The 12964-nt window shown below is 39.3% G+C and overlaps 1 protein-coding gene across 1 annotated transcript in view; it reads right to left on the bottom strand.

The window, feature by feature from the left end:
• RALGAPB (Ral GTPase activating protein, beta subunit (non-catalytic)) overlaps positions 1 to 12964 on the bottom strand; it is a gene marked incomplete at its 5' end in the record, with an annotated part of 58363 nt that overhangs the window by 39951 nt on the left and 5448 nt on the right. Inside the window, 4 exons of the mRNA XM_015425242.1 lie at positions 1335 to 1502; positions 2691 to 2892; positions 9205 to 9421; positions 9855 to 10000. Of these exons, the coding sequence (XP_015280728.1) occupies positions 1335 to 1502; positions 2691 to 2892; positions 9205 to 9421; positions 9855 to 10000 (733 nt within the window). The remainder of the gene's footprint in view (positions 1 to 1334; positions 1503 to 2690; positions 2893 to 9204; positions 9422 to 9854; positions 10001 to 12964) is intronic.

Below are 12964 nucleotides of genomic sequence, written 5' to 3' on the forward strand. Positions count from 1 at the left end.
GGAAGAGCTCCGTCTTGCAGGCCCTGCGGAACTGCATTAGGTCCCGCAGGGCCCTGATCTCCTCCGGGAGCTCGTTCCACCAGGTAGGAGCCGCCACCGAAAAAGCCCTGGCCCTGGTAATGGCCAGCCTGGCCTCCTTCGGGCCTGGTATTGCCAGGAGATGTTTCGCACCCAACCATACTGCCGTGGGGGAACATATGGGGAAAGGCGGACCCTTAGGTATGCTGGACCCCGACCATGTAGGGCTTTAAAGGTAAGAACCAGCACTTTGAAGCGAATCCGGTACGCTCTAGGGTTGCGGTGCTCATCTCCGTTTCAAAGCCGAAGAGCCTGCGCTGTCCAAAGACATTTCTGTGGTCATGTGGCCGGCATGACTAAACGCCGAGGCGCATGGAACACTGTTACCTTCCCACCGAAGTGGTCCCTATTTATCTACTTGCAATTTCTTGCTTTCAAACTGCTGTGCTCTTAATTTAGCATAAAAGGGTACGCGAGAAACAGGCTTGGTTCCACTAGAGATTTCTGTCTGTGGAAGGGATTGCTATGCAAGGAATGGGACTTCCATCGCCTCATCCCACTACAGTCCAAAATGCTCCTCCAAATGCTGCTTTTGAGGAAAGAGGATCCCCATAATAGCAGAGGAGAGAAGTTGGAGGTCTACAGTAGGAGGGAGAAATCATGGAAAGTTGCCTCCCCCCCCACCCACAGAAATCTTCCAAGGATCCAAGCCATAATGGTCATGTAGTTCTGTTTCAGATTAGCACTAATAAGCTTCAATAGCTGGTGCCTAAACAAAAGCATATTAGTTAGACTTTTCAATACTATGGATTTTTTTCAAACATTATTTTCAGTGGGACATAATAAAAACACGTGAACAATGCAAATGCACCTCTAATTCCTAGCAAACACTCATACAACATTACTTATATGCTGTATTACATTAAGATAAAAGGACCCATGAAATAATAATCCTTCCTTCCCATTTTAAAGCCCTGCAGCAGTTAGCAAAGAGCCAAGTTCATCTATGGGGCAGATTTGTCTCCCACCCGCAACTATTGTGCCAGCAAAAGGCATTTCAGTGTATTCAAGAGGTAGCAGTTTTTCACAATTTCTGCAGAGTTACTTCTCCAGATGCAGCCCCCCCCCCAATATCTGACACTGTTCCCAAGAACTCTCAGAAGAGGCAGCAAGAGGAAGGTGGAAGGAAAGAGGCATTATTCCACAAGCAGTACTCATGTTTCTCTGGAAACACCTCCTAGGAAGCACCTCCAAAGAACATTCAGAAGCTAAAAATAAAATGAAATTGTAGCAGCACATGAAATAGATGTATTTACCTGTCAGGTAAGATAGTTTCAAGGGCTGAAATGAAGTAAGGAACTAAAACATCAATCCCTTTCAGGTCACAGCAGAACAATGCAGGGGAGTTTAGACTACTACTAGCCAGAACTGGATGGCAAACAGAATCCGCAATCTGCAAACCCTGAATTAAAAGCATGTAAAATCTGGCAGAGAAAGACAGGCTTAATGAGTTGTAAGAAACAAACATTTGCAATCCAATATTACTGGGGCTGGGTCACATGCAAAACAAGAGAATTTGAGCATCTGCATTTGGGCCTACAAATTATGAGCTATCTCATCTGTTTAACCAAGATGCTACACAGACCAAGCAACATGGGCATTTTCAACTCTGCAGAATTTTTTTTATTAATTATGCTAGACGAAAGTATCAACCATGGCCCAGGAGATATATGGAAACCTCTGAAAACAGAATTAGTTAATAGCTTTAAACTCTTCAAACATAAAGGAAAACACTATTTATTTGCATGGCAAAAGGTACAACAGGTTCATAATTAAGGAGGCTACTGCCAAGCCATCTTTTTATTAAAGCTAAAATTAAAATGCACACATGCATTGGCTTAGATAACAGGCATGGTAGTTGAGGAGGGCTGTCAATTCATAACAATAAACAAAAGGTTTAGTGTTTGATTTGACATAAGGAAACATAAGTGAAATTATGTGCCGTAAGTAGAAGAACTGCTCTTCTTGTTAAAATTAGCTTCTCCTAATTAAAAAAAAATAATCTTGTGGCACCTTAAAGGCTAAAACATGTACTGTAGCATAAGCTTTTGTGAGCCAAAGCCCACTTCACATGCATTTCTGCTTCAGAATTTGCATAATTCATATCAAGAGTATTATATGCATTGACTGTTCAGTGAAATGTTATCTCTTACAAGTGTTATCATGTTACAGGAAAAATGGCTTGTGTGCTTCTGTATTAGCTCTTTCCATAAACACACACACACTTCCAATGTTTAATAGCTTGTTTAGGTATAGCATAAGTAAATACTAGTACCAGTTCCATTTTCCCTCCATGAAACACACCAATGCCCTCCCACGCTGTTTAAGGGGGAAAACAACACAAAGCAGTAATACACTATGCTACATCTCCTGGCAAAACATGGGAAACAGTAATGCAAACTTCTACCCACTCACGTGACAGCTTTGTCTGTATGGCAGAGATAGCAGCTTGTTTCGGAAATCCAGACTAATGGAATGTAATTTCATTTATTCTAAAATGACTTGCTAGGCACAAAGAGTCTTTTCAGGAACTGCAAAAACCTGTCTTAGACAAACTGCATATACTCAACAGAATACTCTGACAAGAGCAGAATTTAAAGTTAAGTCAGTACCGAGATAAGTAGGCTGGCAGTATATCCTCCCCAGTCTTCTTGCTACAAAATATCCTACAAAGTGTTCCACACGCCTCTGCTCTGCCTGCTTCATAGTTGTCCGGAAATTCACCTGCATCAAACATGGGATTGGAAGCCATGGTGTCTGCAGACATTTGCGACCCTTTCCGCCGGAACTCCACGCTCGCTTGCGTTGCTATAGCTAAAATGAAACAGAAAGCACAGAGTTTCATTACATTTGTCAACATACTCAGTAGGCTCATGGGATCCTGGACACAAAGATCAAGTAAAATTTAGTCATCATAAAAAGCTGTCAGTTCATTACATTTGAATTGCTGCCTCTGTTTATAAAGTGTGTAGGGAAGAATCAGCGCTTTTTTTTTTACGCTACGCACACCGTCTCCCTTAGCATTCTAGGCTGCACAATGCATGCCATCCAAGCCCCAAAGCCTCTGTTCTACTTCCATCAGCCACAAACAACAACATAACCCCTGCAATTTCTCCATAACTGTGTCACTCATTTCCTCAGTTACCTACACTGTAATGACAAAAAACTGGTTCAAACCCTTACAGTGGCACAAGGCACTCCACTTTTCCCCACGGACTCTGTTCGCCTTTTGTCATCATTGGGAAACTGCTCTAGTACTCTCCGCACTGCTGAAACTAGGCCTATAATTTTGTGAGACGGATGCCAGATGACAATAACAAAAGTGTGCTTTGAAAAAGTAGCAAATACTGAGTTGTTTGAGCTTGCTGTTAGAGAGCTACAATTTCCCCACACATTGCTTCAAGGACCATTACCAACAAGCAGCTAATGCCTATTAGGAATGTGTGCCAGGACCTATAACACATGCTCACACCCTACATACCTCAAGGATGTCCCTTGAGGCAGCTGTTTCCTGAGCTCCAGTGAAGTTTGCTTTAAAAATCTATAGCTTTCTGAAGAGGGTTTTTGGAGGGGCACTAAAGATAAGGGCAAGTCTTGCAGCAAGGTTGAAGACACCTGCATGTATGCCGCCTGCATCTCACTGGTGCTGTAGACTAAGAGCAGGATCAAATAATTATTGCCCAGTGCCAAGCAGTCATTAAAAAGTACACCAAAGGGCTAAGCAGGATTGGCTGCTCTTCTTTTCTCTGTTTATATGCTCTTCTACTGCAGTCAAGCATGTATTTATAAAAACGTTGTTCATGTCAATGCCTTGCACAACAACTGCCGTCACTGCATTCCTTCTGGGCAACCACTGCCAACAAGCAAGAGAGACTGGGCAACAAATGTAGTTTCCCTAGAGGTTTGCCCAGTTTCTAATGACTGGAACAGCTATGTGCTTTGATATTTCTAGGAAAGGCTATTGGTTTATTATTCCTAATTTATAATTTAGATATAGTTTCTTACCCAACAGCTTTCTGAGGAAAGGCCCTTCCTAACCTAAACACAATTACTCAGAAGCAAGTAACCCTGAGTTCAGTGAGACTTATCCCCCATACTAAGTGTGCATAGGATTGCAGTCTTCGCTGTAGTCTTACAAACAGAAGCTGTGCTCAAGTTTTTAATGTTAGTTACAAATTTGTTGTATCAACAATTTAGACCAAGTGGCAGATTTCATTAAGCTTTTAAAATTTCTTCTTGGATTTTATTAAATAAGCAAATAAACCTAAATCTTTATGCGTTTTCCCATGAGCCATTTTTGTCCTGAATAAGCTATCCAGCAAAATAAAATAATTAGAAAGGAAAAAAAAAAACACTACATGCAAAATGCATACAAATCAAAACACTAGGTCTGTATAAAATAAGCTTTAAGAAAAAAACACGGTTAGTGCAAAGTCCTTAAATTCATGACATGATCACAGACTAGAGTACAGAAAATGATGGGACTAATTCAGGCATATTAATTTGCTTTTGCCAACAATCTTCCCCATTTAAAAAAGCCACACACAGTTACTGGTTTTTCCCATGTAAAGAGCAAAAGCTACAAGGGATGATGAAGATGATACAAACTTAAAAATGGGATTATGGAAAAATAAATTAAAAAATGACCGCAATTAAACAGAAGCTACTAGTTCCTACTTACAAGATTTATAAGAAAGAAGAATTTGGATAAAAGATGCTGCAAGATAATAGAAATAAAATGGAAACAAATCAAAGGACAGCAGTAGTTATAAAATACTTTAAAGATGGTGAAACTCTAATACCAGTTAAGTTGATCTTAGGTTTTTGAAAAACAGATGAAAAGCTTGTGATATAGCAGGCTTGTTAACACACACAGGAAATTGGCGTTAGGGCCCAAAACTATAATTTTAAAAGCATCATGCAGAACAATGAATAGCAAAGGTTTCAGTAGTATACTGCCACAGGGTTAGGCTTGTATATTAATGTACATTCAGACTTGCAGCAGAAGTGTTATCCTTTCTCAATTCAGGCACTACTTAGCTTATATTTCATGTACCAAAAGCTGAAAATCTATTCTAGCTGGACTAGAGAGATAGAATGTATATACCTTGTTCACTGTCACACACTGGTCAATCTGTCCTCAGAACTGGTTATTTGCCAGTGTTAACAAAGGAAAGAAAAGGGCTTTTACTAAGCCAAACTCCTTCCCCAGTACAAAAAAGTGCAGAACAAAAATAGAACAGTTGTTGACAGAATTCTTGTTCAAGAATTTAGCCATACTTCTCACAGAAGGAAAACTGGAAGAATGCAAGCAATCTTGGAAACTAACAAGCCTCCAAAGAGGAGGTGGGCAGAGAGCTGTCGCTATTTATGTGAAAAGGTAGTTAAGCAGCTTGTTTGGCCCTAGTCAGCACACTGGAAGATGTTTTCACATTATACAGTCAAGCTTCTGCAAACATGAAAAATGGATAGTTATGCAGGAATATGGAGGGCTTGCTTATTTTCAATAAAAGTTAATGTTGATTTGGTGAGGTCACTGTAGAGGCCCAAAACCATAAAGCTGTCAAATCACAGGAAAAATGGCAGGAAAAGCAGTTCCCACCTGGCTCATTGGCAAGTATATTGTTTTCTCTTGGACACATGTTACTTTTTACTATATTTTGAGGCTTGTGTTGGGCCCTGATATGTTTTTAAATGTCTTCGTAATAGTTTAGTTCATATTTCATTTTAGATTTTGGCCCCACTTTTGCTTTCTAACTTACCTTTCAGGTACCTGATTCATTTTTGTTGGGTCAAGTCCCCCCCCCCCTTTCTCTGCTTCACTGGCAAGTATAGCCACTGTCAGGGTAGCCATTCATGTGGCACTAACACATCCACCCACATGGAAGCTTCTTCACAGAGCTTCTCATCTGGTTGGCTTTCACATGGCCCATCTCCACAGCAAACCAAAGTGCAAAAATAACACGTGAACTGGTCTCTACTTTCTGCTACTAAAGAACTGCTCGCCTATGAATAAGACCAGTTCAAGGATACTGGCCTTCCTTCAACGGTTCTGTAATCTGTGGCTGTAACTGGTGGTGTGTGTGTGGGTGGGTGTGCGTACTACCACAAAGGGTTTTTTTATTGAAAGATAGTAGAAAGGTACAAAGGGCCCCCTATGATTTATATTTAGGGAAATTGCCTACTTTTTATTTGATGATAGCTGAATGTGCCATATGGATGTACGGTAGCATAGCAAAAAAACCCACCCTCAGGTAATGGTGAAAAGGAAGGGATTTTCAGCCAACAAAAGCTGATCTACTTTTTAAATTGCAGATGGAGGTTCTTTGAAGCAAGACAGATGGCTACTCTAAGACTTATATTTTTCTTCACAAAAAGCCAAGTGTCAAAGCAAATGTTCAAACTGGTAAACCTGCAATGTGAAGATATACTAGGCTACCTATATAATTTATCCATATTTCCCACTAAAATGCTGCGAAAACAAATTACAGTTCTTTTAATAAAGTGAAATCATTTCAACAAATGGACATCCCGGTTCAAAGAGAGAAACGAGTGATGCCAATGCCTATAACATACTATGTAGCTCAACATAGAGTACAAACATATGAAGCAAAAAGGGGACACCAGAATTCCAAAAGACAAGCAAAATCATACTAGCAGCATCCCCTAAAACTCACATGGACCATTTGTTATATGATTTGTCTGGGAACCTGTCTCAAATGCAACCTATCAGAAAGCTTCCAATCGCTTCTGAGGTAGTAAAGTTAATCAAAAATTGCAGGAATTTTTTGGATAAGGATGGACAGTAGTCCTTTAGAATACCATCCTGAAAGGTTATGGCTCTCCCCTTTGATCACTATTTCACTAATTATTCTGTCTTTGTTGGGAAAGGAACATTAGAAGTACAAAGCACAAGCAAAGGGGATATTGGATTACAATGTGGAGGTAAGCATCAGAGAAAGAGGAGGAATAGTTCATTTACATTTGCCAAACATTCCATATGCATTTTGTAACACAATGATGATTCCCAAGGAATCCACAACAAACTAGGGAACCCTTTGATATCATATGGCTCAATATGAGTAAATATTCCAGCTGTTATAATACCTCACCAGGAATTGGGGGGGGGGGGGGGGGAAAAATTCCAACTGTTGTAATACCTCACCAGGAATTGGGGGGAGGGGGCTGACAACCAGTTATTTCTTAGGAAGAACTTAAAAGTACTGAAAAATATTTTACAATGTTGGTATGAATTTACAGCAACATGGCCTATATTAATTAAAGAAAACAAGAAATATGTCTGAACCAGAAACTGTATGCTGTCTTATATCACTTTAGTTAGAAATGTAGTTACTGAAGCAAATAAATACGCCCTACATAGAAAAGAGATCATAAGCTTGTATCACTCTTGTAAGGTACCTCCCTAAAGGTTTTTAAGTTTTCAATAAAACCAGTGAAGTAAATTATTGAAGTTGACCTAAAGTAATGCTCACATGAGCATTCCAATTTGGCATTTTTGTAACAGAATTAAACATTGTCTTTCCTCAATTTCCACCCCCAAAAGAAACAAAGGGATATACCTGTGACATTTCAAATGTGGTTTTGGTCCAATCTAAGAACCTGTCATTCATAGAGTTATAGACTGCTATTGAATCCTTGTGGCTGAACAGACCATTTTATAAGATATAATGTATGTGATTTTGCTTTAGTTACTGAAAAAATAACCAAGATATTTGGGTGAAAAATCATTCTCTACAAAGAAATCTCTTGAGCCTACATATGCCATTGTCTATATGTGTAGGAACAAACTACCTGTAATATAAAGTTACACTAATTAGCCAGACATACAGCTAATCAATTACAACTCTCCCAAGCATACCTAAGGAACCGCCTTTCCCCATATGTTCCTCAGAGAGCACTGCGTTCAGGGACCCAAAACTGGCTGGCCCTCCCAGGTCCCAAAGACGCCAGGTTGGCGAAAACCAGGGCCAGGTCCTTCTCAGTAGCGGCTCCACACTGGTGGAATGAGCTCCCGGAAGAGATCAGGGCCCTGCGGGACCTTTTACAGTTCCGCAGGGCCTGCAAGACAGAGCCACCAGGCTTTCAATGAGGAGCCGCGTGTGACATCTGAGAAGAGACCCTGTGCCCTGGCTTTACCATCTCTAGCCCGCCTTGCTAGGTAAATGTAGACCAACAGAGCGTGTGGGAACATCATTATGACTGTCACCCGTGGACTATGGTTTAATCTGAAATTTCTGCTCATGCACTTTATTTGACAACTGTACCAGCACTTTAGGAAAATGATTTGTGCATTTTAGGATAACTGATCGGTTTTTGGTTTGATTAGTTATAATGAGTTTTATGTTTTATGATGGATTTTAAATGTAATTTTATGTGTTGTGTAAGCCGCCCTGAGCCCGCCTTGGTGGGGAGGGCGGGGTATAAAATTGAATTAAATAAATAAATTATTATAATATTTTTATTCTGATAAAACTTCTTGGCTCATCAGCCATGAAATCAATTTTGGTATAATACATCTGTGATGACAAGCCTTACTGTCTCTTGTTAATACAATGCAATCCACTTGCTGCAATGAATTCATTTATTCTGGACAGAACATTATTTCTATCACGTCTTGTAAGTCTGAATATGGAAACCAGGAAAACAATGAGAAAAAGAAAATAAAAAGAAAATTGGTGTAGCAGTTAGGAAGATTGAAAGCCACAAGTTTACAGAACCTTTGAAGTTAAAAAATTTGACTAACCGCTGAAAAGGCACAAATTCTATAGTTCTAGGCCTTCATGAAAACTGCAATCAAGTTTCTTAAAGAAATTCAGGCAACATGTAGCACTTTCCTCAGCTATACACCATGCTCCAAGTCAAGATGCTGGGAAGAATTAGTTTACATTTAACCCAAACTCAAAAATCAGCCTTTGATAAATGCCTCCTTATTTTCTAAATAAAAGCCAAATGCTATAATTAGAACGTCTAATACGATTTTATATCAGTTAATCATGCTGCTCTATCAGATTTGGGTTTTGGTTAGCCAGACATGTTAATCTTGCAGGTAGGAAATGTCAGCAAAACATGGAAGGGAATATGCCGATTCGATAAAGTAGTATTTACCAGTCATACTGCTATCTCTGTTCATTCCATTATGAAGTTTACAGTGAACAAATGCTGCGTCAAATAACCACGATCCAAAGAGGTTCAAGATGCTGTTAACCTTTGGCCTGTGGGGAGCAGGGAGCGGTCGAGGCTCAGAACCAGTCTGGTTTGGGCTAGACAGTGGAGAAGTAGAGGATGGCTGGTGTTGAACTTTGGAAGAATGAGCCGTGCTACCCTATTTGAACAAAAGAGAATAAGATAAAGTCACTTAACTCTGTCATAGCAGATGCTATTAATTCATTACCAACCAAAAAAAGGGGGGGGAAGCCAGTGTACAATGCAAGAACCAAAAAAAAGAACACCACTTGGCAAAAAATAACAACAAGTATGATATAAATCAATAAGCCAAAGTGCAATGATAAATCAGTCACAGTCTTCTCCAGCATAGAGGCAATATCAAAGTCCAAACTGGAGTGCCAATCATCAGAAAATTTGTTGTTATGCTTATTTGATTTACATTATACTTGCTGTTATGCTTATTTGATCATTATACACTTGCTTATTTGCTTGTAAGTTATTTTTTGCCAAGTGGTGTTCTTTTATTAATTCATTACCAGCACCATGTGAAACAGCCAATCTTTGTTATTATACTAAGCATAAAGACTTACTGTGCTATTTTTCATTGTCTTATTCACAGTTACAGCTCGATGCCTTCGATTGTGAGGTGGAGTTGTGTTGACAGCAGCAGTCTGGGGCATGCTCAGTCTATTGACTGGTGTGGGTGGAGCACTATCTGATCTTGGCCGTGAAATACCTGAAGGATAAAGAGGGAAACTGCATATCAGATCGTCCCAAAATCCCACTGTAGAAGTTTGAGATTCATACTTAAATAAGACATCAGCACCAAACAAAAATTCCTTCTGCACCAACACCAAAAGTTAAAAGTATCCTTAGAGTTAGTTAAGATTGGCAAGTGATTAGGGAAATTATTTGGAATAACCACATATGAGTTTACTGCTTACCTTGAAAAGGTGAGCAATGCATACATTTGAACCTAAGAAGGGAAGAATAAGAGGACCGACAGGAAGCAGGGGAACAAGGGCTGTTTGAAATCCATTTCTTTCAAAAACGCCATTAATTCTCTCTGATCTAGCAAAAACAGCCCTACCTGAAAAGAAAATCCCCTCCCATTAAAATAAGCCGCTCCCAAACTAAGGAACTTATCCCACATTCAATCACGCAATGAAGTATGTAGAACTACAGACATGACTAAACCATTAAATAGGAATGAACTGATCGCTCCAAGTAAGAAGTATCTTTAAATCAGGCATGTGAAAACAGCATACATGAAATATTTCACCCTCAACTGCACTCAGCCCTAGAACTTTCTGCTCAGAAAACTGCAGTATCATCTTTTCAAATACTGAATGAGCATAAAAACAAGCATTACTAAAACTGTTATGCTGTTACTCAGCATATAGCACTACTTGAGTATAATTGTATTCACATCATAAAAGGCTTTCTTTTCTTTCAAGCTGAGTGTTTGAAGACTGTGCTCATTAAGGGCAAACAAAATTGTAAAAAGCAATGGTTCACCTTTGACGCAATTTTCATCATAGCTGGAGTTTAAGCTGTTATTTTATTTTTAAAAATTACTAGATCGCTAAATGCCAATTACACCAAGATAGTGAGGAGTAGATTCCCTTCTGTTTACTTTTGGAAGCTAAGGGCGTACACTCTGTTATAACAGTATCTGTTTTGCCATTTCCACATCATCCTTCATTTCTCTCTTACAACGATCAGGAGAACTATCAGAATAGGGTTGGGAGTTTCAGTCTACTCCTCTTGGAAACAGTCCAATATACTACTTTCCCCATGTGTCACAGACACAGCTCAAAAGAACTAGAACACATGCTATCTTTTCAAAAGTTCTTTATTCATGAATAAAATTATCAGGAAGAAATCTTAATCCATGGGAAATGAAAGGAGAGAGGCAATTTGCAAATGTGTGATTGACATTACTTTTTCCCCTGCTAGTGGAACAATTAACACAATTGAAGATGAATGGTGCTATTACATTCATAAAGAAGCAGTATTCTGTTGTAAGGAAACATTCACCCAGGAACTCAGACTTTTAAAAAAAGACTATCAAATTAAACAAATATTTTATTGAAGTGTAATATTGTACAATTATAGTCATTTTCCTTATAAACGTAGTTTAAGGAAATGACCATGTTAATTTGAACTCCGTTACTTCCTTATAGTTATGGGCTGCTCTCTCATACTGCAACAAATTTTAAATAGCATTCTTCAAAAGTTACCACATGCCAATGTCGGTTATTAAAAGATTACTGTACTTTAAGAGTCCATTTCCTCCATAACCAACTTCCATTTAAAATATTGGGGAGGTTTATCATGATTAGAATTATCGAAGGCCAAGGCTGATATGTTTATTGCATGTTCATGTAAAATTAGATAGCAAACATCTTGGAATTTTTGTTTAGGTCATAAAATAATTGCCCCCCCCCCCCAAAAAAAAATAGAGACACAAGTAGTGCCTTTGAGAGAATATCTAGTGATTAAAAAAGGAAGGAGAGCTCATTTAACACTTGTTTTTCAAAATCTACCATATTTTTGCCCTCATGTTTTCAAGTACCTACCTATGAGCGCCAGAGAGAGAGACAACATTATAACAGAGACCAAGGGCTGTACAAAAGTGACCTGGAGGGCTGTGGAACAAATCTCACAGCTACATCAGGACGTTCTGTATGGCAATTTGCACAGCTTCACTGCTGCATAGGTGGTAAACATCATCTGTCATATTTGATGTATTATGTAATGTCAAACACTGGCTACAAAAAATCTGAAACTGGGATCATGTGCATGTTTGTTACAGTTAGAGAGACTGATGACTGCCAAGGTACCAATGGTCAGGGTGGTTGGTTTTATAAACAACCTCCGTATAAATGCCTATAGCACATAGCACACATTACTGCAATGGAGCCCGATTATTACTACAAAACAGGATCTTTATGTTAATTACATTTTAAAGCTAAACCAAGTGTGAAAATTTTAATTACTTGACAGAATACTGCAACTTTCCAAAGCTTGGTGCTATCCCCCCAGCCACTGTCAAAATCATCATCCCTCTGCCCAGATTCTTGCCACCCAGGCAAGTGCAACAAGTTTTAATACCATAGCTGGGTAATCTTTCACATCCACTGGCTGTAAAGACTGCAATGCCTGGAGAAGAAAGAAATTATATTGTTGCTATATTTTGCACCACAGGGGAAAGGTTTCCAAAAAGCAGTTCCTCAGGAAAATGAAATGAGTAATACTTACTGAAACATTTACAGTTTCATAAAACTATGCAACTACTTTAAATTAAAACAAACTGAACTGCTGAGACTCTGTCAAAATAGGTTATGTTATAAAGAACGAATGGAAACCATGACTGATTTTAAAGCATTCTGCTGAACACATTAGCAACTTCAGAAGCTCTCAAGTTGCAGACTAATGCTTGATGCCCGCCCACTGACTCGTTGCCAAGCCCACTGCCATAGAAGCTGCTCATCCACATCCATCTATCCACCCCAACGAGCCCTGTGGGAGGGGGAGATGGCATCAGAGGTGGAGGCTGGGTTTGGCTCACCAGTAGCTGATCTCTACTGAATAGTCATGTTAACCAGGGTTTTTCCCTCCTCTGTTGATTTATCAGAAATAAAATTGAGGGGGAAACATCCAGTAAGATCTAAAACAGAATGCATTATATCCTAAC

Source organism: Gekko japonicus, unplaced genomic scaffold (assembly GCF_001447785.1).
Source record: "Gekko japonicus isolate JY-2015 unplaced genomic scaffold, Gekko_japonicus_V1.1 scaffold3783, whole genome shotgun sequence".
In the NCBI taxonomy this organism is placed as follows: domain Eukaryota; kingdom Metazoa; phylum Chordata; class Lepidosauria; order Squamata; family Gekkonidae; genus Gekko; species Gekko japonicus.